The sequence below is a fragment of the Fonsecaea nubica genome (assembly GCF_001646965.1).
Source record: "Fonsecaea nubica strain CBS 269.64 chromosome Unknown Scaff1, whole genome shotgun sequence".
Classification (NCBI taxonomy): Eukaryota; Fungi; Ascomycota; class Eurotiomycetes; order Chaetothyriales; family Herpotrichiellaceae; genus Fonsecaea; species Fonsecaea nubica.
Genome location: NW_019173674.1, coordinates 873,636 through 894,420, shown reverse-complemented (window position 1 = coordinate 894,420; position 20,785 = coordinate 873,636). Strand labels below are relative to the sequence as shown.

Sequence of the window (20,785 nt, the reverse complement as noted above, 5' to 3'; positions counted from 1 at the left end):
AGGTACTTCCGTACAAGTACAGAGGTTGGCCTAGACGTTGACGGAGGCTCCTCCATATCGAGTTTAGCCCAGGCAGCCCATGTTTTAAGGGCAGTTCTTTTCTTAGTAGCATGCCCCAATCTCTACTTCCTCACCACCATCACCCATGTATGCCGGTGCCTAGGTATCCTGTACGAGGTAGATGTATCCTGTATCTCGCATTCCCTATTTATTGTATACTTGATCCATGTCGCCGTCACCCATGTAGCAGGAATATCAAACACCATCTACCTCATCTACCTCCTTTCTCCCTCCTCCAACTCCGTATTCTCCTCTCTTTCAGTTAGACACAGTAACATGGGCCGGATGAACTACTCCTTTGGGCTTCCATCGGTTTCATCTTGACGCTCATCACCAAGATCAACATCCGCCAGACCATCTCCATCACACCTCTAGAAACACCAGCAGGTCATCCACCTCAACCATTAAGAGTCTCTCCCATCTATTAACGCCTGGAGTTCGAAAATGTGTATACGATGAGAGATGATGTCTTCTGAATTTACACCCGCCCGGTCTCGCCGCCTCATATCTCTGACACGAACATGCCAGGGCCTCTCTCTCTCTGCCTCAGATATTTATTTCCACAGCTGTTTGTACAAGAATATTCTAACCAACCATCAAGATCCGCACTGGCTTGGAATGTGCAACATGCATATCTCCTCCCAGTCAATGTCAATCATGCTTCACTTCTGCTCCGTTTCCTCAACCTTTTTGCTGCCTGACAGGCCTGAAAACCAATTACCAGGCTTCATGCTCTTGTACGCCTCTTCCTGCAATCGCTTCTCTTCGGCTTCTCGTTCTGCTAGAAATTTGGCACCTTCCTGTTGAATATGCTTCTCCAGCTCCATGTACCGTTTTTGACCACGCTCCCTGATTTGGTCCCAGAGCATCTTTCCCTCGGACATAGCCTCGTCAGGACTCTGCATCCCATCTGGGTTGTGGCCTGACAGTCCCAACATTGATGACAGTTTCCCCAAGGTCTTCCTGGGTCTTTTCTTGCGCTTCTCTGCTTCTTCGGCCTCAAACTTGGCCCGAAGGAGTTTCTCTCTTCGGGCGAACTCGGCAGGTATGTACGTTCCTTCGAATGATTTCAAGACTTCTCGTACATCACTGAATCCCATTGTCGCTAGGTATTCCAGGAAGGGAATGAACTGAACCAGCGTCTGGTCTTTTGGATCACCATCCCACTTAGGCAGGATGATAGCGTTCTCAGGCTGATGCTTCACATGGTGCGGATCAGTGTCCATGATGATCACCTTTTTGAGGTCCCTGTTGAGATAGGAAAGATCCTATTCAGGTCAGTGACTAGTCTCCCGTTGACGTATTTGGCTGCTCACCTTGACATAACCGCCGTCTTTGTATAATGTCGCTTCGCGAAACAAGTAGAATGGAATCATGCCGTAAGGATCCAACTTTCGAATCACCTGCTCCACCACCGCCATAGGTTGACTGGTGAAGAGGACAAGTTCATAGTAATTTGACATATATCGGATAAAATAGTCCATTCCTGGTCGCTTGGCTATCCGCCAGCCCTTCTCACGAGTCCATTCCGAGTGAACAAGCATGTCCTCCAAGCTTATTACAAGAACAAACGGAAAGCGGAAGTTCGGGTCCTGATCCTCGTCTGGCAGGAGTTTCGGCGAGACAGGATCTCGGTAATAGCTCAAGGTAGAGGATAGACGAGCGCTGACTCTGTTGTAGAAAGGTTTGAAGCCCCATCCTGAAGGGGCATCAGGGTGTTTCTTCTCCTCCTCTTCGTCTGCCCAGTTGCGTCCCAAGTAGACGGAGAAGCCGATGGTGCCCAATCCCAGGACAATGTACATGTATCGAAACGCCGCATTCTTCTTTCGATCGCTAGAAGAGACATATTGTTCTCGAGGAATATCGCGGCGGTCTCGCCCACGTGCTCCGCTCGGCAGCTCTTCCGACGGATCTTCGGTGATATTGAGGCTGGGGGGGTGGGAGCTCTGTTTCGACCTTGCCTCACGAAGTTCCGCGTCCAAAGTCGATGGGATGCCTTTGGTCAGATCAGGGAGGGGTTGTTGCGGTTGGTCTGCCGCAGTCTGATCACGCTCACCCAGAGTTTCTTGTTCCGCAGCAACTTTTTCTGGTTGGTGGGCGCCTGGCTCGTTCTCAAGTTCTTTCTGTTGTCCCTCCCCATCCTTTAAAGATCTCTTACGTGCTTCAATCACTGATGCCGAGACATCGTCGAGATCCCGAGCCGGATCGGTGCCGAATGGGGGATTTTCAGAAGGTCGCTGCGGATTTGGGGACGATTTTGATGGAGTGATAGGCGATAAGTCTCCGCGATTGTCGGCATTCGAAGCTTGGGAGGGTTGTGTGAAGGGGATTTTCCGTAGGGGTTCCTTTTGCTGCGGCGAATCTTTTGATATACCGGGGATCTTGTAATCTGCGTCCTTTGCAGGTCGATCCCCTTTGGAGTAGTATCGCAACGGGATCTGGGTCAGTGCTTGCGGCAGCAGAGGCCGGGCGTGGCGCGGCCTCAACAGAGGCAATGCTGCACGTCTTAGCATCTCTCAATCGACATGCCCTCAAGGTGAGAAAATGGGCATGAGATGTCGATGTCCTAGACAATGCTTGTACCTACTGTCGTCGGTACAAGGCGGGCTCCTGGAATAATGGAGAAGTCTGATGATGGTTGCATCTTGTATTTGCCCGACGAAATTCTTTCGACCCCAACTCTGAACTTCTTTTAATCCTTGGCATCCAAGCATCTTCGGTCACAGGCCGCAGTCGCCTCCACCGCGGCAAACTGGCACTCTGGCTCCGCATCTACATTTACTCCTCTTCTTCCTCCGCCTCTTTCTCTTCTTTTCTCCTCTTTTCTTCCACAAAGAAAGTTGATTTACACCCCAGAATTATTTGACTCGCCGTCCACAGACATATCATATGTTCGAGGAGTTGTATTAGCTGGGCAGAAAAACGTTCCAAACAGAACTGTCGTTCTCCTCAAGAGCGCACGAGAGGCCAGCCCATGATCTTCCAGTCGCCCCGTAAGGACGATACATTCCTTTCCTCCTTTCCAGGATCCATCACGATGAGTGTATGAAGCCGTCGCCTCGAGAGTGGTGAACTACGCGCGGATCAGTCTTCGCCTTGTCCCTAGTCACTACCCTGCGAATCCGACCCCCGATGCCGCCGTCATGGAAAGAAGGTCTCGTGAATGCCTTTCCGATCCCTCACGATCGTACGAAGTTGAGATATACTTCGAAGAAGGATAAAAACAATGTGACCATTTCCTCGGAGCTTGTTTCTGTCGTGGAGTCGTTGGGTACTATCTCTTTGGAAGGAGACCCTTTTCCATTCCTCGACCTGCCAGCAGAGATCCGTAACAAGATTTATCACTTAGTCTTGTTCGGCAAGCCGGGCTATCGACTCGTTAATGGTCGGTTGAGGCCTACCCGCATAGGTATTATGCTTGCCAACAAAAGGACACATCGCGAAGCTGCCTACATTCTTTACAGCACTTCAAGCTTCCGAATCTTTCCTCTCCAAGACTTTACCCCGGCGCCGGTCATACAAGAGCTTCGCCCTATGTATCGCGCCATGGTGACTTCACTGGAAATGGTGGTCGGCTCGAGTTGGACCAGTCCACCCAAGACGTGGCGTGTAGGTAAACTACTGGCAAAGCGCCTGTCTAAGCTGTCTGCTGTCCACACTTTGAAGGTCTTTGTCGAGCTTGATCCAAGCTTGCCGATGTTTGAGAAATACAGGGTCTCACTAGACTTCTACACCGACTTCTGTGGAGACCTCTTGCGAGATGTCCTCGCGTGCATGCCGCACGTGAGCCACGTTGAAATGAGCGGGAATCCAGGCATCGACACTACAGGCCCGTTGGTGTCGAGGTTGCTCAAGGAGGTGGAGTTTAAGGGCAGAACATGTACTTTAGGACCAACGAAGGCGATCACCACCCCGGCTGGGGTGAAACTGGCGTTTTGGTAACCACATTAATACACTTCCTACGTCGTAACAGCTCTTGTCGATCCTTCAGGTACTGATCGTATCTTGCCCGGTAGACTCAAAAACCAGAGTCATTCAAAGACCGCAAGTAAACTCTTAGCTCTTTCTGTAGCCCAACGCCGTGCATGCATGCCCTGACGGATAGATACAAGTTACAAGCCGCGCCAGCCCCGTTGCCCATCGCCTACAGCTCCTCATCCACTTCCATGTCTCCGTTTTGCCCAGAACCGTCTCGATGAGCACCATTTGCGCCATTGCCATTCGCTTGCACAGGTTTTTTGGCCACACTTGCCTCTTTGTCGATCATTTGCCTGTTCACGGCAACGATGTTGTCTTCAATCAACCGCTGGCCGACATCCTCGATGTGTTTCTTCGGATCAACTTTTCCCACATATCTTGTCTTGAGTTGTTCAGCGGTTAACTCGTTCTCTTCTCGCACACGCCTCTCGTAGCCCTCGGCAAGCTGAACGAGTTGCTGTAGACCTTCTTCGTTTCTTTTGCGTTCTGAGCCAAAACTCGAGGGTAACTCGAGACCTTCAGTCCAGACTTCCTTGTGCAGATTCATGAGCATGTTCTCTTCCAAGCCGGTCTTGCGGTATTGAATTCCGATGCTGTAGTAATGTCTATTCAGGCCGTGGATCAGTGCTTGAATAGAGGGTTTGTTCAAATGACCCAGGTTTGAGGTGGTTTGGCGAGGTTCTTGGCCCATCATGATGGCTTGGGGGTTGATAAGCCGAAATGCGTCGATGACGACTTTACCCTTGACGGATTGGATGGGATCAACGACGACAGCCACAGCGCGGGGAGTCAGCTGTTCGAATGATTGCTGCGTGTTGATATCGACCGAGGACAACCAGCATCCGAACCCGGGGTGTGAGTGATACCATCCCACTACCACCTCTGGTCGACCTGTTTGGCGCAACATATCCATCATCCTTGTTTGAAAGACCGGATCAACAGACTCGACGCTTACGGAAGTTCCTGATTGCGGCATCGCGAAGACGTCGACAACTCGGACAGTGAAGTCATCAACGAACTCGCCGAGCATCAGTCCCATGACTTCCATAGGAACACCCGCCCTTCCGTGTCGGAGCATCTTTAGGAGGGCGAGGGAGGAAATGTAGACGGTTTCTGAATTGTCGACTAAGTTTGTGTCTTGCCCAGTTTGTGTGCCACCCATATGTGCCGCAGCCAGCATTCGGTTAAATCGATCCATGGTGATTCTGAGAAAGAAGAGAAATCACGGCGAAGAGGATAGACAGCGAAGGTAAGGAGGAGGGAAAATGGTCGCCGACTCGAGATTGATAATCCTGATGTAGGTCAGTTCGTGGCGGACCTGTACGCCGGTAACAGCCTGATCAGGGAAGAATGCCGAGTCGAGATACGAAGAGGCTTTTTGGATTTGCAAGAATCAAAAGTAATTCGAAACACACTGTAATGGGAGATCAGGGAGGAGGTAGGTTATGGTCGTCTGTTTGAGTGGAAATATGAAGCTGCAAGGCAAGCATGAACTGCGCGTTCAATATGCGGGTCCCAAAGCGGTTAGCCAACTTGGCCTCCGCAGATCGTTGGAGACGGAATCATGGGCCCTGGTGGCCCTTTTGCCCTCGCGCAATATGGAATAATTCACCTCTCGCTGTGCTTCCACCTGCTTTCCACCTTTCTGTCTCTCAAGGAGAAGATTTGCTCTTATCCTGGGCGTCTCATATGTAAGAGAAACTCTGCGACTTCCCAATCAGATCCTTGCGCCCTTTTCCAATCGACTCTCCTGCTCTCCTGCAAGGTTGTCCCTCACGGGTTGACAAGCTCCATCCAGAGAAAAGAAACGGAGGGAGTAGGGCAAGATATTGAGACGACCCGAAAGACGCCCTGTTATATCTGTCGATTCATACTCATCATCGCTACTCCTTCCACCGCTCTACCACCCTTCGCTGCCTTGGGTCCATCATGGCATTCGCACCAGTGGACAATCTGCCCCTCAAGCGTGAGGACAAGAAACGAGTCGCATATTTTTACGACTCTGACGTTGGCAACTATGCCTACGTGTCGGGCCATCCCATGAAGCCTCACCGAATACGACTTGCGCACTCGCTAGTGATGAACTATGGCCTGTACAAGAAGATGGAAATCTACCGCGCAAAGCCTGCTTCAAAATATGAGATGACACAGTTTCACACCGACGAATACATTGACTTTCTTGCAAAGGTCACTCCCGATAACATGGACTCATACCAGAAAGAGCAGCAAAAATACAATGTTGGCGATGATTGTCCTGTCTTTGACGGCCTCTTCGAGTTCTGCGGGATCAGCGCAGGTGGTTCGATGGAAGGCGCTGCCAGATTGAATCGTCAAAAAGCAGACATTGCCATAAATTGGGCTGGTGGATTACATCACGCGAAGAAGTCAGAAGCAAGCGGCTTCTGTTACGTGAATGACATCGTTCTCGGGATCATCGAGCTTCTCAGATTCCACAAAAGAGTCCTATATATCGACATCGATGTGCACCACGGTGACGGCGTTGAAGAAGCGTTCTACACCACTGACAGAGTCATGACCGTATCCTTTCACAAATATGGCGAATATTTCCCGGGGACCGGCGAGCTGAGAGATATTGGAGTTGGCTCTGGCAAATACTACGCGGTCAATTTCCCTCTTCGGGATGGCATCGACGATTCATCCTACAAGGGCATTTTTGAACCGGTCATTCGAGCTACTATGGAGTACTATCAACCCTCCGCTGTTGTCCTGCAGTGTGGAGGCGATTCTCTTTCTGGTGATCGACTGGGATGTTTCAACCTCAGCATGAGAGGACATGCCAACTGCGTCAGATTTGTCAAATCTTTCAATCTCCCTACCCTCATTCTGGGTGGCGGCGGTTACACCATGCGAAATGTCGCAAGAACGTGGGCATTCGAAACGGGGTGCCTTGTGGGTGATTACATGCAACCAAATCTTCCATACAACGACTACTATGAGGTATGAGCTTCCCAATATCTTGAGCCGAATATTTCTAACTCATATTTCCCAGTACTACGCTCCTGACTACGAGCTGGATGTCCGTCCCTCAAACATGGAAAACGCAAACTCGAGAGAGTATCTCGAGAAAATCCTCAGCCAAGTGCTGGAAAATATGAAAAGGACCGCTCATGCGCCTTCAGTGCAAATGACAGACGTACCTAGAGATTCCCTGGGAATGAACGACGAAGACGAGGCTGCTATCGATGATCTTGACGAGGACCAGAACCCAGATACACGCATCACTCAACGCAAGGCAGACAAGTACGTCCAGAAGAACGGTGAACTTTCCGATAGTGAGGACGAAGAAATGGAGGAATTGAATGGACACCCATCAGCCAGCCGAAAACGGCGCATCATACAGAATTTCCGACATATCATGGATGTAGGCGGCAATGACTCTGGTGTAGAGACCCGAAGTGGGACAGGAACACCGCAACAAGCGTCAAGTCTGCCTGATGAGGCGGCAGATGAGATGAATGTGGACGACGATCTGGACGATAAGGTCGACCAGCAGACACCAAGCCCTGCCAATGGTGAACAGCGGTTAAATGATTCTGCTGGCGCTTCCGGTCTGCAGTCTCCCGACCATCGCGTACCAGCTGAAAATGCAGATGGTGATGTTGAGATGGGAGATGCAGAGGCGCCAGATGGAGATGCTGCACCCGCGGACGAGACCGAAGCCGTTCGACCCACTGAAGAAGACTCGACGATAATTATCCAGCAGCAACGGACGCCACCAGATTCACCACCTACACCGGATGCTGAAGAACACTCACCAAATGTTCCTAATGCGACGGTTCCAGATACGGCGATGGCCGATACCGAAGAAGCCAAGTCGCTCACCCCTCCGACTATCTCAACGGCTCCCGTAAATTCCGATGTCACAGGCACAGCTGATCCAGAAGCTGCTATTAAACAGGAAAATATCGGTGACGATGAAGCTGCGAAGACACAAGAAGAAGGGCGCATGGAAAGGGAGTCGGCGAATGTGGAAGGGGAAGCTCGCACAGAAGCAATTGCAAAAGTGGGAACATTCGAGGCAACCGAGGATCAGGGTCAAGGCGCAGATGTAAAGGCGTCTTCTGACGTTCAGGAGACCACTACAGAGACAGGAGCCGATGTGGCGCAAGGGTCTTAGGAAGGCTCTTGGAGTTTCGAGCTGCTTCAACGAGATGACCCAGAGGTCTATTGATCATCGTGGTATGGGAGTATAGGAGGACTGAGGGCATCGAAGCAAGGCGCGTATGAAATGTCATTGGCGCCTTAACAAAGGACGGAGCGATTACGAAAGGGAATACGCTGGAGGGGAGCACGAATGGCGTTGGAATTGGACGAGTGTCGGCTGGGCTGGTCCAAAATGAGAAGCGGCTATGGTCTGGCGGCAACTGTTTTCATCTTTAAAATCGGGATATGCATTGATACCTTTTCAATGAGCTGAGATATGTTTACCTTTAGAAGCCACAAGGGCTCATCAAAAATGGGAGAAAAACGAGTCCACAGCGGCAGCGAAGCAGTTTACTGAGATGCCACTCTCAAAACCACCTTTCCCCCGCCTCTTCGTCCCCTGGCTTCGACAAGCTCCATGGCAGCTCTCCCGTGATCCAAGTCAAAAACCTCCAGGACGTATCCCTTTAGTTTCCCTGCTGTTACCCATTGCGCAAGAACATCCAGCTCCTCTCCCGAGGGTCTTACCACGAAGAAGTCAACGTCGACACCAGCCCCGGAGCAGTTACCTTGGATCGCTTTGGCTGTTTCGGGCCCATAGATCTTGACCGGGGCCACAATTGTAACCACACGTCCACCGGGGTTTATGATGGTATTGAGTGCTGGTGTGCTGGTGAGGAGGAGCGTAGAGAGTGTGTCCCCTCCAATGCAATCGACTACCAGGTCCACTGGTGGGAGAGTTTGCGAGACGAAGGCAGCTGAGAGGGAGGTATATGTCTCAGAGGTGTAGTCGACGAGAGTGTCTGTGGTTTTGTCAATAAGAGACATTATCAGAGGTGTAGACGCAGAGCTGCATGTTGCGATTACGGGAAACCCAGATGCTTTGGCGAGCTGAAGCGTCGGGAGGCCGACGGAGCCTGCTGAGCCCAGAATAAGGACTCTTTTGCGCAAGGCAGTTGGTGGCGGCGATGGTCCTGGTGATGAGAGAGGTAGCCTGCCATGCTTAAAAAGTGCTTGGTAAGCTGTCAAGGCTGAGAGCGGGAGCGTTACAAGTTGTTCCTCCCATCTCTTATTCGCCATAGTGGAGCTGTTTGGGTTACTCGGCGCAAGGCTTAGCTCCTGTTCATATACAAGTGTATATGTGGCCGCTGCGCCATCACGATCGAAGTCGAGAAGAGCCCAAACCCTGTCTCCGGGTGAGAACTTTGGTTCTGATCCTGACTTGGGGGATGTGAAAACTTTGTCCACGATGCCTACGACATCGTGGCCTGGGACCGCACCACCGTATTGTTGGAAGCGCGCCGGCTCGAGGATCTCTTGCCAGGTTAGTTCGCCTCGAGTTAAGGCAGTAAGCAGGACACGAATCAAGTAGACATGTTGCGATGATGATGCGGAGAAATCAGTTGTATGGGTGCGAGGTTCAGGGTAGTCTGCCGCTGTGTATACCAAGTTTGACGGAGTAGGCGGGTTGCTTGGAAAACGAAAGGAGGACTCTTGTTCGTGTGGAACGCCAGGAAGGTGAAGGGCTCGCATGGCGACAAAGACAAGAGTGTAGAACCTTGGGAGTTATCCACAAATAAGACGGGACGAGACCCCTTCTACTCTCCTTTCTCTTTCCTTATATACCTCCCAGCTCTTTTATTGTCGAATGCCCTCGGAGATGTTGACAGCGCGGAAAACATGTGTTAGTCATCGGGAGCAGGTATGTATGGTGCATTTGATTTCTCTTTTGTCGACCATGCTGCAGATGTGAATGCCATCTGAGCGGAGGAGAAGGGGCGCTTTGCGCTCAGCGTGGAGGATTCAAACTGCGGAAATGTTTTGGCAGAGCAGCAGAGGTAGCCCGTGGATCGGAGGCGTTGATGCAATGACGACGAGAGACTCCATCAAATCAAGACCAACTCGTCCGGAGCACACGTTCCTCAACCAATGACGAACGAGAGACGCCGTTGCTGATAACCAGTCAAGACAAGAAATGTGGCTGGGCTGTGCTTGAAATTAGGCCATCGAGCCCCAATCACCTGTCATCGTGTGCCTGTATCACGCCGTATCAAACCGCCTTGTGTTAATCGTGCAGCTTCAGCTTCCAGTAGTTGCTTCTTTCACCACGCAACCACTTTCTTCTCCTTCTTGCTGTGCTTTGTATTCTTGTTTTTTTCTTCTTTTCCTTTTCTTCCCTGCATTTAGCGGTCTTCTGACAGCTCCTGTGGTTGTAGTGCGGCACGCGGGACATATTTCTCCCTGCCGACTCCGGCCTCCCTTCAACCTCTTCACTTCCCAAACCTCCCCTTGGTTTCTTGCTCACTCTACCTTATTGCGGTCTCTTGTATCGGATTAACGCAGCCAACGGTGTCCCGTCGACTTAGTTCAACACGACCTCAGAAGACTACCCTCCAGATCTCTTCCATACTACGAGGTCTTCTATCCCCTCCCGCTCCTGCTGGATCCCCCGATCTGCTTGTCCGGATCCTCGGGGGTCAGAGCAAGTACCAGCATGCCTTTTTCCGAGTACTTTACGAGTCCTACATCCCTCTACAATCGACAGATTCTCAGCGGACTGGTCTCTCGTGACCAGATACCCTTAGCCAACGATGCCTTGCAGATTCTCAAGAAGGCCGCTCCTCATTCTGGCCACCCGAACTTCGCACACCTTACCCTCCTTGTTTTCGAAGCCGTGTTGGAAGTGGTGTGCGTTAGTTTACCGGGATACATTGTGGCGAGACAAGGCATGTTCGATGCGGAGGGGCAGAAGTTGATGGCCAATCTGAACGTCATGCTGTTTACTCCGTGCCTAATCTTCACCAAACTGGCGTCACAGCTCACGGCGGAGAAGCTGGTAGATTTAGCCATCATCCCGGCAATCTTTGTCGTTCAAACCTTGGTATCATACCTGTGCGCCTGGAGCATTGGGAAAGTCATGAAGTTCAAAAAGAGACAGGCCAACTTTGTGATTGCCATGGGGGTGTTTGGCAACTCCAACTCGTTGCCCATTTCGCTGGTCTTATCCTTGTCTAAAACACTCAAGGGGCTACATTGGGATAAAGTCCCCAATGACAATGACGAGGAGGTTGGAGCTCGAGGTATTCTTTACCTGCTCATATTCCAGCAGTTGGGTCAACTTCTTCGCTGGAGTTGGGGCTATAATGTCCTGCTTGCGCCACCAGACAGCTACACCGAAGCAGAAGGTGGGACAAAGAAGGAAGACCGCGTTGAACGGGGACGAGGAGAATATCGCGAATATAGCGACGATGACCGCGAGAACCGTCGGCTTTTGAGCCCCAGTTATGACGGAATTAGAGATATGAGCGAGGATTTTGAGTACTATGATGGATATGAAGTCGAGGACGACGACGAGACTCGGATAGGCACTGAATCGCCTACCACAGCGAAGTCGGATGGTCTCAAAACCCCTCGTACTCCGCACAACAGGTCATCTAGAAATTCTCCCAACCGGCAGCCGAATGGCACTGCTCACGAGACACCGGATCTCCTGTCCACTCCTACCAATGGGATGGTGCAGCCTCATCACAACCCCGACTATCCTGCCTGGCTGGAATACCCCGACAATAAAAAGTACGATGAGGATTGCGGAGGCCTCCAAGGACACATCAATCGAGGAAGAAACGTGGTACGATATCAACTCTTGAAGATCGGGCATGCGATTCGGATGAGGTCTAGGCGGGCCTTTGACTCTCTTCCCAAGCCGGCGCAAAAAACCATGTCATACACCGCGTTCAAGACTAGAGCTTTCCTGGCGGGCGTGTGGGAATTTATGAACCCTCCGTTGTGGTCGATGTTGGCTGCCATAATAGTTGCGTCTGTGCCCTACCTACAGCATCTCTTCTTCGATAAAGGGACTTTCCTCGCAAATTCCGCCACACGAGCAGTGCAACAAAGTGGTGCTGTCGCGGTGCCCCTGATTCTGGTGGTGCTTGGAGGGAACCTTGCCAGAAACACTATCCCGAAGAATCAACCAGGAGATATCACGGATCCGAAGGAAGAGAGCAGGCTTCTGTATGCTTCATTGCTGGCGCGTATGGTGTTCCCGACGCTTTTGATGGCACCTTTTCTCGCACTGGTCGCCAAATACGTCCCAGTCAGCATTGTCGACGACAAGATTTTTATCGTGGTTGCTTTTCTCCTCACTGGGGCTCCATCTGCTCTCCAGCTGAGCGCCATCACACAAACAAACAACGTGTATCCCACGGTCATGTCAAACATTCTCTTTCAAAGCTATGTGGTTTGGATTTTGCCATCCACACTAATTCTGGTACTTCTAGCTCTGGAAACGGTGGAGTGGGCTACCAATTGAAATCTCAGGCACACGCCGTTTCAACAATGGGCATCGGGAGGTATCTGGCTGTTTAACTCAAATTGTCGACATTGCTTGACTGGTTATGGAGTTCTGGAAACGGTGGCTCGTGGCTCGAACGGGTCGTATAGCGCTGCGAGGACCGTTAAGGAAACATTGTACCGATACAGGCTTGTACGGATGGGTGGTGCGATATGGAGAGACGATCTCCAGATAGGGCAACAAAAGAGACGACGATCAATATTCTCATGTACAATGACTTCATTCTATGCTATAATAGAGGAGGAACACCTGATTGTGGGGTTTCTAGGCTATGTCACTATGGCTTATTTCACTAGTCGACGTTTCTGTCTGGCACAGCGTCGATGTTGGATCAGCTCATGGTCCAACTCAGTTGGACACTGGCTACAGCCTCATACGTATCCGCCGATGTAGAATGACGTCGGAAGGGAAGTTGGAGGCACTTCAGGGGGCAATCAGGGGAGCACTGGGAGCACTCCGGGCCAACAATGGGGTCTCATTTCTGGGTGCGAAGAATGGCTTAAGCTCGTCTTGGTTAAAGCTAGGTTTGCCCCAGGGACGCCCAGGAACGCCGAGGGTACCAAATATGAGGTTTCGTTGAAATGCCATACTGTGTACCTGTACAAACCTCGTACTAAGCTCCTTGTTCTCTCTTCTCTCCCACCTCCACGTCGGCAGAAGGTGCCCTGTTTTGCGCCCTCCCTATCTTCCTGGGAGTTAATTTAGGTATTGGCCTACCGAGAGCACTCCCTCCTTTTCTCCCTGGTGACAATCCCGAATACGTTGGGTCCCCTATTCCAAGGGCCAAGATACCTACCACCCTACCTATGTTGGTACGCTTCCAGGTTGCCCTACCAGGTATACCTGCATACCTAGGCTGCTAGTCTAGCAAACTGGCTACCAGGGCAAAAATCTCATGCCTCACTTTTCTCTTCTCGAGGGATGGAACTAATGCATCGCAAGCCTCAACCCACGTAGCTAAGCCTCACGTATTTGTTCACACACGCGTCCACCACACAACCCACTACTCCAACCCACCGAGCCATCCACATACTTGTATTGAACGTATGGAGTATCGTAGAAGCTGATCGACACGTTTTATATCCACGATGAGCCTGGTTGGGTTTTTGTCCATCTTTTGCTACCGTATCAAGGATCTCTGTGCCTGAAGACACATCATCATTTCATCTTTACCTTGACCTTCAAATATTCGGGGCATATCCCCACCCTGCATTGAGTGCAGGAAAAAAAAACATCCGCCAACCTCAGCTCAGTTGCTCAACTTTGCCTGAAGCTTAGCCGCTCCCTCCGTTTGCCTTGCCCTGGGCTTGCCTCCCGATTTGAGGTTTGTCACCCCCGGCAAGCCCAAAAAACGCCGTGGTTGCTCAGCAGATCCAGGATCTTGCTTTCCGGTCAAATGAGAAGTCGAGAGAGACACATCTTCCAACAATTGATTGCAACTTTGGGCCTCATCCCCCGTTTCTCCACCACCGGCTCACGCTCTGGTCGTCACCTCGCCTCTTCCTCCGAACGAGCCCTCACGAACACTGGTCCTCACTCCCTCCTTCCATCGAGTCGTATAGACCGGTCAATCACCGTCTAGACCTTTCTTTCAAGCTCGTATCTTGTTTCGTCTGTTGTCACTCCTATTCCGAGTCGCATGCCTCCTTAACGAAGCCCATATCCTCGCGCGACTGCATGCGCACGCCGGCCACATAATATTACCTACACACACACCCCTCCAACCAAGTACGGAATCACCACCACCTTCTTAGTCACCATGGACGACTCATCACCCCAACAGCCGTCCTCTCCCGAAACCTCAAAATTCTACGAACAACCAGCTTCAGAGTCAACCTCGTCCTTCATGGCTTCACCGACAGCTTCCTCTCCACAATCTCCCTCCAGGCCCCCTTCGCTGGGCTCGCCAGGAAACAGCATAAGTCCTACCATGAACCCCTCCTCCGCCCCGCTAGGCCCTGTCAATGCAGCGAGACGACCTGGCCCGCTGCCTTCACGCGCGAGTGGGTTGAACTCTGATATTCAGGCAAAGATGAAGGCCTTCTCTCTATCTCGGCAGGGTGCACCTCCCACAAAAGCACAAACTGCGGGGTTTACCAGTCAACAGCACGGTGCTTTTGTAGGCGGCGCGTTGACAGGAGCTCCTCCTCCTTCCCCGAACTCTTCTGCAGCCAATCTTCGACTACCCCCGGGTATGCAACGACCGAGCGCACCGAATTTTGGCTCCTCGCCTTCTCCGATTCCCGGCAGTCCTCGAGTGATGACTCCCAGGCCTCCCATGGGTGGATTAGCAGCAAAACGAGGTTTGAAGCCAGGTGGCATGAAATTGTCAGATGCGCACAAACCTGCCCCTGCTGGACAGGAGGAGGACAAGACAGACACTGGCTCTCAATTCAACAAGTACTCAAACATCATTGATACCAAAAAGGGGACTCTAAATTTCCACAACAAAGCGGTTATCCACGGGAGTGGTATCGATTTTGCTGGTGGCAGTACCTTTTCAATTTCTTTAGACGAGGTCGACACGCTGTCAGAGTTGGGTAAGGGCAATTATGGAACGGTTTTCAAAGTCAGGCACGCACGGCCCAAGATGAGACGCCCTGGGTTGGGTCTCCGAGGCAATATGGTGCGGCAATCATCAGCCTCCATTCCCAAAGATGACGAAGAGGTAGATTCACAATCAGACACAAAAGGGACAAGCGGGCTTGTCATGGCCATGAAAGAAATCCGCCTCGAGCTCGAGGACTCAAAGTTTGCGGCCATCATCATGGAGTTGGACATTCTACACCGATGTGTATCACCTTTCATTATCGATTTCTATGGCGCATTTTTTCAAGAAGGTTCTGTTTATATCTGCATTGAATACATGGACGGTGGTTCTGTGGACAAGTTATACGGGGATGGGGTCCCTGAAGGAGTCCTCAAGAAAATCACCTTGTCGACAGTTATGGGGCTCAAATGCCTCAAGGACGAACACAATATCATCCACCGAGATGTCAAACCGACGAATATACTGGTCAACACGCGAGGCCAAGTCAAGATCTGTGACTTTGGGGTCAGCGGCAATCTTGTGGCTTCAATAGCCAAAACAAATATTGGGTGCCAGAGCTACATGGCACCAGAACGCATATCAGGGGGCGGCATGGCTCAAGTCGGCGCTGGCGGAGGCACCTATAGCGTGCAGTCCGATATCTGGTCACTCGGTCTCACCATCATCGAATGCGCACTCGGCCGATATCCTTATCCCCCCGAAACCTACGACAATATATTTAGCCAGCTTAGTGTAAGTCCTTGCCCACCTTTCAATCGAAGCCAGTTGCTAACAAATCTGATAGGCCATTGTGGATGGTGAGCCTCCAGATCTTCCAGCTGATCAATTCTCCGAAGCAGCCATTGATTTTGTACGGGGCTGCCTGAACAAAATTCCCCGGCTCAGACCAACCTACGCCATGCTGCTCCGACATGCATGGCTCGCACCACTACTGAAGCCACCCACGATTTCCGAGGACGAGGAAGGCGAGCAGGCTGCCGAGGCCGGCATCGAGTCCGCCTTCTCAAATAGTGAAACTCCAGACACTGCGGACAAAGAAGTTGCAGATTGGGTAATGAGCGCACTGGAGAAGAAAAAAGCGGGCAAATTGGCATCACATAAGAAGCCAGCACTGCACGAAGCACCGCTCGACGCGGTTCCCGGTAGCCCTCTACTCACCCATGACGGACCTATGCCGTTGGGCGGAGATGCAACGGCCCCTGATGTCAAGGCCAACGTTGGAGTGAGGATCGATTCAAGGGATTTATTGGCGGCAAGGGTAGAGGGTATAGATTTTGCTTCATGATTGCCCAAGTGTTTTTGCAGGATGGCCATGGTTTATGACCCAGAGTGGGACCTAAGAAAGTGTAACGATAACGATGAATGATGGAAATGCATCACTTGCGATAGAGCGGCCAAAATTCAGCGATACAGAAACATGATTCTTTCGTCTATCCGCTCGCTCAGATTCGAAATAATGTAGCATCTGGACCGAAACCTGCAACATGTCAGGTGCAGCTTGTCGCGACACTCTCTTCTTTACCGATTACAGAATTCGTTGATGGTGTTGACCAAGATGACGCCCAATGATGTCAGTGGTTTATGACCATTCGAGAAACAAAGCCTTGGGACTCTTCCACCACTTTCACAAGAACAATCGCTTTCTATAAGACTACCGCCACCGCCACAGGTCCATCCTGACCTCGGACAAGCCTGCTCACGGGCGAGGGCTCCTTATGCTGCATAGAACTGCTCGCAAACATGGGTCTCGTTCGCAGACTGCTGATTTGGGCAGCCATTGATGGCGTCGTCCTCCAGGCTCACGGTCCTGCAGAGCACCCAAAAGCTCTTCAGATCGACTACAAGAGCCGACAGGTCAAGGAGCTTCAGAAGTCGGATGCATTGGCGAAGAAACCAGCGCCTTTGGAAGCTCACGGCATAGTCGGTAAGGAAGCCCACAACTTGGCCGACGAACTCCGAGTCGCTTAGATCAGTTGTAGGATTGCTCTCGATTGCCTCGTCGTCTTTTCTCATCGCAATCACTCAACGGGAGCAAGTTGCCCAAATATTCGGCAAACCCGTCTATGTCATTACCGATGTTGCCATTCTCCCCCTGTCTTCGCAGAAAGCAGCGTCCCTGGCCATCACCACCGCCCTGGAGTCTCAAACTACAGAATCGTCCACAACTGACACCGATACCGATGTGACCGACACAGAGGATCAAAGTACTAGGCTAGAGGACCAGGAAGAGCCTGAGACTCCAATAGAACATACCACCCCTCAGCAAAAGATATCCAATCCCACCAGCATCGCCAGAGATGTCATTGCTAACCGAGGCCAATATGGACGATTTGCTGCCCAATGGTTTTCCAAGCAGGGCTGGGGCGGAGGCAAGACCTCAGGGACCACGTCTGACCCTGTAGATACGAGTGATGCCTCACAGACGGGGACTAGGTCCAGTCCTGAAGCAGAAGCAGCGGTCGCAGCGAATCAACCTGAAGCCAGTGGCAACATTGAAGCACCAGAACAAACCCATAACAAAGACGCCGAGCAACTGCTCAACGACACCTCCATCACTGAGGCGACCCCCAAGATTCTCAGGAGGACGAAGATGATCTTGACCTCGGGCAGTTACTTCTTCTCGTACGACATTGATTTGACGCGCAGGCTAGCGGTCATGGAGGCGAGCGCGACTGCTCCTTCACGTGAGACTCTCGACCCTATGGTATGTTCATATTCATGATCGTAAAGAATAAGTTGGGTTCTGATTGCAACAGTATTGTTGGAACCGACACCTCCTAGGTCCATTCATGGATACCAGGCAAGATTCATTCATGATGCCCATTATACAAGGTTTTGTGGGACAGAGGACTTTCACAGTTACGAAAGCAGAGTCAGAGATTCCAAACTCGGCCTGTGTGGTGGACGCCGAGCATGGCCAGCAATCGACAGGGGTACAACACGCCATAAATCATGCTAAACAAGATCTTGCCAGCATCAGCACTGACATGCAATCCTACCTCCTCACGCTGATTTCGCGGCGATCCGTCAAGCGATCAGGCCTTCGGTACCTCCGACGTGGCCTCGATGACGAAGGCAATTGTGCCAATGCTGTGGAAACTGAACAGATTCTGTCTGCTCCAGATTGGTCTCCTTCTCGGCGAATACGATCGTTTGTACAGACGCGAGCCTCTATTCCCCTTTACTTTTCCCAGTCACCCTATTCGTTGAAGCCGACACCGATGCTCCACCAGTCAGCATCCAAAAATGATGTAGCCATGAAGAAACATTTTCAGGATCTTCGGCGACGATACGGTGGAGTTCAAGTTGTCTGCTTGGTGGATAAACACGGTCCTGAGAAGATCATCGGCGATGCCTTCGAGAACAAGGTTCACTCCTTGCAGAAGTCTAATCAACTTGAAGACGTCCAGTATGAGTGGTTCGATTTCCATGCCGAGTGCCGCGGTATGAAGTTCGAGAATGTCTCAAAGCTTGTGGACAAGCTCGAAGATACCATCAAGAATTACGGGGAGACCATGATCTCTGGAACCGGAATCGAGACAACCCAGTCCGGGATAATCCGTACGAACTGTATGGATTGCTTAGACCGCACCAACGTGGCACAGAGTGCTTTTGGACAGTACATGCTTCAGAAAGACCTGGCTAGGGAAGGGTTCGAGATTGATTTACTGCACGATGAGACCACCACCTGGTTCAACACCCTATGGGCTGATAACGGAGACGCCATATCTCGGCAGTATGCGTCTACGGCAGCACTGAAAGGGGATTTCACACGAACCCGGCGGCGGAACTATCGTGGAGCCTTGAATGATTTCAGCCTGACGTTGACTCGATACTACAACAACATGGTCAATGACTATTTCTCTCAAGCAGTCATTGACTTCTTACTTGGGAATATGTCATGGAGAGTGTTTGAAGATTTTGAGAGCAGTATGATGAGTAAAGACCCAGGCATATCTGTTGATCAAGCTCGGCAAGCTGCGATTGAGAGTTGTGCAAAACAGGTTATACAGGAGAACGACGAAGATCTTATTCAGGGGTGGACAATGCTAACGCCCGCACATGAGAACACTCTGCGGACCCTGCCATTCGAAGAGGCGGTGATCCTGTTGACCGATGCAGCTCTGTACTGTTGCAGGTTTGATTGGACCACCGAAAAACTTGCCTCTTTTGAAAAAGTTGACTTGCGCTCTGTCTCCAAGATCCGATATGGGACGTATATCACGTCCACTTTCAGTGAAAAGCAGATGAAGGAAGAGCTGAATGCCGGGGTTGTGGTGATATATCATCCTGGAAAGGGAAACACCATTCGGACGAACACGAGATCCTTACAAAACTACGTCGCGCCTAAGGCGGATGAATCTGAGAATCGAATCGACGGAGGAACAGGGATCCTGTCTTGGCTTAGTCCCAGCCATGCACCGGCATCGAGAAAGTTGGCCATGAAGGTGATCCCGGCAGCGACGACAGACCCGGATGGAGTAGTGGGAATCCAGGCTGAGGCACCGTTAGCGGTGGCTGAGAATGTGGCAGGTGAAATTCGACGAGCTCTCACAGGGAGCACAGAACAAGGTGAACAGCAAGGAAACGACCTGGTAGAGCAGTCAGCCATTATCTCGTTGGAAGAAGCGAAGAAACGTACCGGATATTTTGAGCAGCTAGGTCATTCCTTGAAGAAGATGGTGTGGACCTGAGGCAGAAAACAGTGCGTGATGATGACATACACGGCCTTGCGGCCCCCAGAGACTATCTCGTGCACGTTCCATGGGTGTCTTGTAGCACAGCTAACACAGCCTTGTTTGTCCGACAACTCATAACTTTGTTCTTCCCTTACCCCCTTCCAACGCTTCTTACCCGCCGTGCCGGCCCGAGAACGGATCAACATCGGCATATTGTAAATCCGTCCCGGCTTAGTCACGGCTCATATAGAACATGATTGGCGGGAAATTGGGGCGCTAAAGACGATCTGGATCTGGGATCTTGCCATGCCGCAGCGTTTCATCCCCTCCCCCCAAAAACTGCTCTGCGTGCACTTGTCCAAAATTCTCCTCCACAATTACCCTGTCGTCTTTGTGTCAAAACATTGTTAAGGTTGATGACTGCCGTCTGGCTTGATGTGATTGATGGTGTGTGTACTGTATGTCCAAATTCTCGGCGCCTTGGATGATTGATGAAGAAGTGGACAACTTTCAACTGACTTGGCTTTGTTCGCAGGTTTGTGAGGAAACGAGTCGGCTAAACTCACGAGCAATCAACGTTCCACCTCATTCTGCCTCGGATCTCATTGTATTCAAAGTTCCCACTTCAGACAAGCGGAAACGTGAAGGCTCTCCTGTCCTCTTCAGTTCTCTTTGAACGACCCTCCCGAACCACGACACTGCGCATCTTTTTCCTCGATCGAAGAGCCTCCGGGCAACGGTGCCCGTCATGACGTGGCAACCGGAGGAGGATGGGTTGAGGCAGTTGTCAGAATACCTAAAGAATTCCTTAAGTGGCCATGACAGAAACAAGCAAAAAGAAGCTGAGGTGGTGCGTCTTGACTTCCTGTCGTCTTGTCTTTTACGTCCGGCCCAAAGAGAGAAGAAAAAAAAGAAATCCGGGGTAGAAGATCCCCGCGCGGGTCTTCTTCAGAAGGGACGATCTCAAACTTTCCAGAAGAGCAAAATCACTAACCAGGA

At 51.2% G+C, this 20,785-nt stretch overlaps 8 protein-coding genes across 8 annotated transcripts; 5 read left to right on the top strand and 3 right to left on the bottom strand.

Moving 5' to 3' along the window:
- Positions 1 to 722: 722 nt before the first annotated feature.
- AYO20_00326 (hypothetical protein) lies at positions 723 to 2,573 on the bottom strand (the record flags this gene model as incomplete). Its single annotated transcript, XM_022638637.1, has 2 exons — positions 723 to 1,328; positions 1,377 to 2,573. 2 exons carry the CDS (start codon positions 2,571 to 2,573, stop codon positions 723 to 725), a joined length of 1,803 nt encoding a protein of 600 aa, XP_022505602.1.
- A 619-nt stretch (positions 2,574 to 3,192) lies between these two features.
- Positions 3,193 to 4,002, top strand: AYO20_00325 (hypothetical protein; the record flags this gene model as incomplete). The annotated part of the gene is made up of 1 exon (XM_022638636.1): positions 3,193 to 4,002. One exon carries the CDS (start codon positions 3,193 to 3,195, stop codon positions 4,000 to 4,002), a length of 810 nt encoding a protein of 269 aa, XP_022505601.1.
- A 202-nt stretch (positions 4,003 to 4,204) lies between these two features.
- Positions 4,205 to 5,236, bottom strand: AYO20_00324 (26S proteasome regulatory subunit rpn11; the record flags this gene model as incomplete). The annotated part of the gene is made up of 1 exon (XM_022638635.1): positions 4,205 to 5,236. The coding sequence occupies one exon, from the start codon at positions 5,234 to 5,236 to the stop codon at positions 4,205 to 4,207; it is 1,032 nt and encodes a 343-aa protein (XP_022505600.1).
- Positions 5,237 to 5,967: 731 nt separating this feature from the next.
- Positions 5,968 to 8,176, top strand: AYO20_00323 (histone deacetylase RPD3; the record flags this gene model as incomplete). The annotated part of the gene is made up of 2 exons (XM_022638634.1): positions 5,968 to 6,996; positions 7,049 to 8,176. The coding sequence occupies 2 exons, from the start codon at positions 5,968 to 5,970 to the stop codon at positions 8,174 to 8,176; spliced, it is 2,157 nt and encodes a 718-aa protein (XP_022505599.1).
- Positions 8,177 to 8,553: 377 nt separating this feature from the next.
- On the bottom strand, positions 8,554 to 9,282 carry AYO20_00322 (hypothetical protein; the record flags this gene model as incomplete). Its single annotated transcript, XM_022638633.1, has 1 exon — positions 8,554 to 9,282. One exon carries the CDS (start codon positions 9,280 to 9,282, stop codon positions 8,554 to 8,556), a length of 729 nt encoding a protein of 242 aa, XP_022505598.1.
- Positions 9,283 to 10,696: 1,414 nt separating this feature from the next.
- On the top strand, positions 10,697 to 12,514 carry AYO20_00321 (hypothetical protein; the record flags this gene model as incomplete). The annotated part of the gene is made up of 1 exon (XM_022638632.1): positions 10,697 to 12,514. One exon carries the CDS (start codon positions 10,697 to 10,699, stop codon positions 12,512 to 12,514), a length of 1,818 nt encoding a protein of 605 aa, XP_022505597.1.
- A 1,801-nt stretch (positions 12,515 to 14,315) lies between these two features.
- Positions 14,316 to 16,392, top strand: AYO20_00320 (hypothetical protein; the record flags this gene model as incomplete). Its single annotated transcript, XM_022638631.1, has 2 exons — positions 14,316 to 15,839; positions 15,892 to 16,392. 2 exons carry the CDS (start codon positions 14,316 to 14,318, stop codon positions 16,390 to 16,392), a joined length of 2,025 nt encoding a protein of 674 aa, XP_022505596.1.
- Positions 16,393 to 16,847: 455 nt separating this feature from the next.
- Positions 16,848 to 19,801, top strand: AYO20_00319 (hypothetical protein; the record flags this gene model as incomplete). Its single annotated transcript, XM_022638630.1, has 3 exons — positions 16,848 to 17,031; positions 17,087 to 17,811; positions 17,864 to 19,801. The coding sequence occupies 3 exons, from the start codon at positions 16,848 to 16,850 to the stop codon at positions 19,799 to 19,801; spliced, it is 2,847 nt and encodes a 948-aa protein (XP_022505595.1).
- Between the last annotated feature and the right edge of the window lie 984 nt (positions 19,802 to 20,785).